Source organism: Pyxicephalus adspersus, chromosome 3 (genome assembly GCF_032062135.1).
Source record: "Pyxicephalus adspersus chromosome 3, UCB_Pads_2.0, whole genome shotgun sequence".
Lineage (NCBI taxonomy): Eukaryota > Metazoa > Chordata > Amphibia > Anura > Pyxicephalidae > Pyxicephalus > Pyxicephalus adspersus.
This window is the reverse complement of record NC_092860.1, coordinates 90,396,029-90,400,396: the sequence shown is the minus strand read 5'-3', so window position 1 is coordinate 90,400,396 and position 4,368 is coordinate 90,396,029. Positions and strand designations below refer to the sequence as shown.

At 33.8% G+C, this 4,368-nt stretch overlaps 1 protein-coding gene across 1 annotated transcript in view; it reads left to right on the top strand.

Annotated features, from left to right (window-relative positions):
* Positions 1-4,368, top strand: part of CENPE (centromere protein E) — a gene marked incomplete in the record, with an annotated part of 37,070 nt that overhangs the window by 11,986 nt on the left and 20,716 nt on the right. Inside the window, 7 exon segments of the mRNA XM_072406816.1 lie at positions 11-175; positions 541-700; positions 791-947; positions 2,246-2,369; positions 2,771-2,890; positions 3,472-3,493; positions 3,692-3,889. Of these exon segments, the coding sequence (XP_072262917.1) occupies positions 11-175; positions 541-700; positions 791-947; positions 2,246-2,369; positions 2,771-2,890; positions 3,472-3,493; positions 3,692-3,889 (946 nt within the window).

The window sequence follows — 4,368 nt, the reverse complement described above, 5'->3', positions numbered from 1 at the left end:
GTTTCTGTAGGCATCTTCTGTGTCAAAAGCAAATGCAATGGCCAATGAAGAACATTCCCAACTACTAGCAGTAATACAACAACTTCAGAAAGAAAAAGAGGAGCGAATATCTAACTTAAAAAATATTGTTGTTGATGCTGCTGTGTTTCAGCAAATTTCCCTGGAAGACCAACAGGTATGAAAGTAGTCTATTATGGAATTAATGCAAAAACTAACCTTTTACCTAACTGGCACCAATGATGATGTTTTGCAAAATCCCATGTAAATGTCTAGATACACATGTATAAGTGCATTTGTTTAGTATTTTATCTGCTCAAGGATTCGCTATCTTTTTTGTGATTTATATAGCTGGAACAACTTTTGAGTAGGCACAGTTTACAAAGTGAATTTAGAAACCAGCATGACTGTTGCAATTTTTGTACCAGCCTTTGTTCAGTGATTTTTCTTTTCCACAGGGTTCAACAGCCTTAGCATCTATATTGTTTTTTTTTTTCTTTTTTTTCCCCCCACTAAATTTTCCTGTCTATATTCTTTTTCAAGCCTAAACGAAAAAGAAGAGTTACGTGGGCTGCTGAAAAAATTAAAAGTACACTCTTTGGTGCTGGTGTTCATTCATTTGATGCTGGATCTAAAATAAGCACTAGCTTTCCAAAAAGAGCTAAAATGTCTGACTTGTCTTCGTTACCTGAGAATGATGATTGTAAGTATTTGTAGTACACTGACCAGTAATTTCTAGTGATCCACAGTAAAGTGTTTCAGGGTTTTTTTTTTTTTTTATGTTCCCCTCCAGCTCTTTGCACAGAATTTTCAGATTTTGATGAGACCACTCGAATGTTTGAAGACTTCTGTCCAGACTGGGATGGTGAAAATAGAATCACTTTTAGGGAGAAAACTACTTTTCATCATTCAATGATAGATTTTAATTCTGACGCACAGCTTCACAGCAGGTAAAACTCTTTATCAGTGTTTGTTTTTAAAAATGCTACAACTTCTTATGTTTTTTTAAACTTTTTTCAAAAATATAACATAGAGCATAGGATTGAAGTAAGAGCAGGCAATAAATTACATATGTGTCTATAACCAGTGAAAATAACATAAATTCCATAATCAAACGAACAGTGCCAATGTCCAGGAAAAAAAACATCCAGTGAACATGGTACCTATGTAAACCACTTCTCTTGTGATTTTGTGTGTGTGTGTATATGTGTATATATATATATATATATATATATATATATATACACACAAATCATCCTGATGAGACACAGATTGCCAAAAAAAATAAAGCAAGGAATATTTGGCAGCTAGAAACCCTTAGTTGTATAGCTTGGGACCTGTGTTGATAGTTTTGTTTTTTCATACAATTTAAGCAGGTTTAGTGTTCAGTGCAAGTCTATGGGCATGTAAAGGCTACTCGAAGCAGGTCATAAAAGTCACTCATCAGTGAATTTTGCATTCCTTTAGAACTATCTGATGCCATCAACACAAATCCAAAGCATTTTAACGTGCGTTATTAGTAATGCTAATTATTGAATATTTATTGACTGAATCCCAAGCTGCATGGTTCACCTTTGCTGTGCTGCATGTTATACCCATCTACTCTCCTCATGCACATGTTTACAGTGAGCAGTCTCTCATTAAGTTCCTAAACTGGAAATTTTAACTGAAGACACCTTTACAGCTTGCATACATCAGGCAAAATATTTTGTAAAGGAGGCCTTTACTAATGTAATATAACACACACCATTGCTATCCTCTTGAGGTCTGTCCTTTATGTAATACAAAATCTTTCCATTTGTATCCCTTAGTTATCATGCTAAAACAATCTCTTTTCAATATTATTTTTGCAAATTGCTAGCCCACAAGCATGTAGATTGGGATTTGTTAAATATGCATTCTAGGACCATTACTTGAACTAATAAAGCTAGGATCTTATTCAGAAAGGGGCCCACCTGTATTTCTCGCTGCACAGGTTTCTTTTAAACACATGACCTCAAAGTTGACATCTAAAATTTCAAAAATATTCAAAACAAACTCTGTACTTCAGTTAACTTTCCCTGTAGGATCTAAAAAGCATATACAAGTCTCTGTGTGTATGTTGTGTTGGGGAGGGGAAAGCCTTTCTGGGTGTGCAAGAATTTTCTCAGTGCTGGGATGCTGGAATAATTTTCTGTCCTAATTGCACCAAAACTTAATTTTCTGTGTGAAGGTTCTTGTTTGTTTCTTTGGTGATGGCTTTCTAATCAACAATGCTAATGCTAATGTCCCTTGCCCTATTGCTAATTGCTTTCCAGGCACAACTAATTCATGAGATTGGCAATTTAAAGAAGGTAGTAGAGAATGCAGAGTTGTACAATCAAGAACTAGAGGTGAGGTTTTCCTGATGCAATTTCTATCATGTTAATCCTGTATAATCACTGAATTATATTTTTTTTTCTTTTTATTGAGCAATTCAGTCAAATTATGGCTCGGACACACCTCAATACACAAAGCCAAAATAAATCCTTATTTTTGCAGTACACAAACATGCAGTTTGGTGTAGTGTTGTCATACAGTGGGGTTTAAAGTATATAAGTATAAAGTATATGGCCCTTTTTCTGCTAAAATGGGTAAGTTGTTAGTTATATTTGGGAAACTTAACATTTTACTTTATCCATTACTTTCATGTATACCAGTTTGCAGCTTTGTATATTTACTATCCACTAGCATGAATGTTTTTCATATTGATGTAACTCTTCTAACATTTCTTCTATTCCTTTTAAAATTACAGGCTGAACTTGAAAATAAATCAAAAGTTTTAAAAGAACAGGAAAAACAAATTGCTGATTTAAAGAAAGATGCTGAAGTGCTCTTGAAAAAATCCAGATACTCTGATCTTTCTGAATCCATGGTATAGTATTTTGGCAACATTGTATTTAATATACGCATCATAGTAGATTTAAGCTGTTTGCTAATATTTAAAATGTGTGTATTTTTGTCTATGTACCCTTTGGAGAGACAGTTCTTTCTTACCACTAGCTCCACAACAAGAAAATCAAAAGAAATGTGTCTTCAACTGGGCCACGAACTACAATTTAAACTGGAGAGATGTTCCATTTTTACAATATTTTGAAAACTAAAGTTTTGCCTAGGATCTGAACTTTCAGTTCTAAAAAAAAACTACAAATTGTCTCCTTCATTTATTCCATAAAAAGTGTGTGCTTTTGTAAAAGCCCTCTTGTGTACATGTCCAATTGCCCCTTTTAATGATATTGGCTGTCCCTCAAGTGAAGTTATAAACCTTTTGCTCCTTTCCCTGCAGCTACATAACACACAGAGGTTATTTATATACAGTGTAACGAGATGGGCATGGAGCAAGGCAGTGTGCTTGGGCATGGACCGATGGTCACATTTGCAATACAATAATATATAGAAAGTGAAAACACTACACATTTCTCCTATGACTATTTTGTGTTTGTTGTATTTTCTTAGGGGGGTGACAGTGAAAAATTATGTCAATTTTTTTTTTAAATGTCTTGATACATAAAACATTGGAATTGAACGAGGGTGTGAAAATAAAATATGTCCCTTCTGCATTAAAGAACTTGCAATGTACTTTTCACGTTAATAAAAGGTATTTGTTGATTTTGGGGTTCATTACATTTTTTAACCAGACTTTAAACTAAACTGTACTGTTCCACATGATTTTTAGGGGTTTTTTTCTTCATACAGGATGAACTCTCGCTTCGCTGCCAACAAAGGGAAAAAGATGCTGCCGCTCTTGAAAAACAATTGGAATCTGAGAAATTCAACTATAAACAAATGCAAGCAGACTTGCAGAAAGAACTGCAATGTGCATTTAATGAGATTAATCAGCTCAACGGCCTTATGGCAGGAAGAGTCCCTAAAGGTCTTGTAATTTTACATTAAAAAGAATTCATATTATTTTTGTATTGGTTTTCTATATGCTAAATACATGTAATACAAGTAAATGGGAAAATTTGAATAATATTTTATATATGAATACATTTTTAGTTAGCAAGTAGAGCCCTAAACTCCCTTTATGTGCCTATAAGGCCAACATTTGCAGTTTACAGAGCAGAGATCAAATCTATATACACAGTTGGATGAGGAGGAATTTCTTTCTTCCGCCTCCCTCATGCCTGTCTGCCAAGCAAGAGCTGTACAGAGTTTTAAAGCTGCAATATTGTAGAACACCAGTATTGTAGCTACCTCCTATATTAAATGCTTATTTGTGTGATAAAAATGTTATATTAATAGTATTAGTTCTTTTTAGAAAATACAATTTATAGACCTTGACAAAGCTTAAAGTTAAATATAAAATATTTATGTATGGCTCTTTCACTTAGTATGTATTATTCATACTGG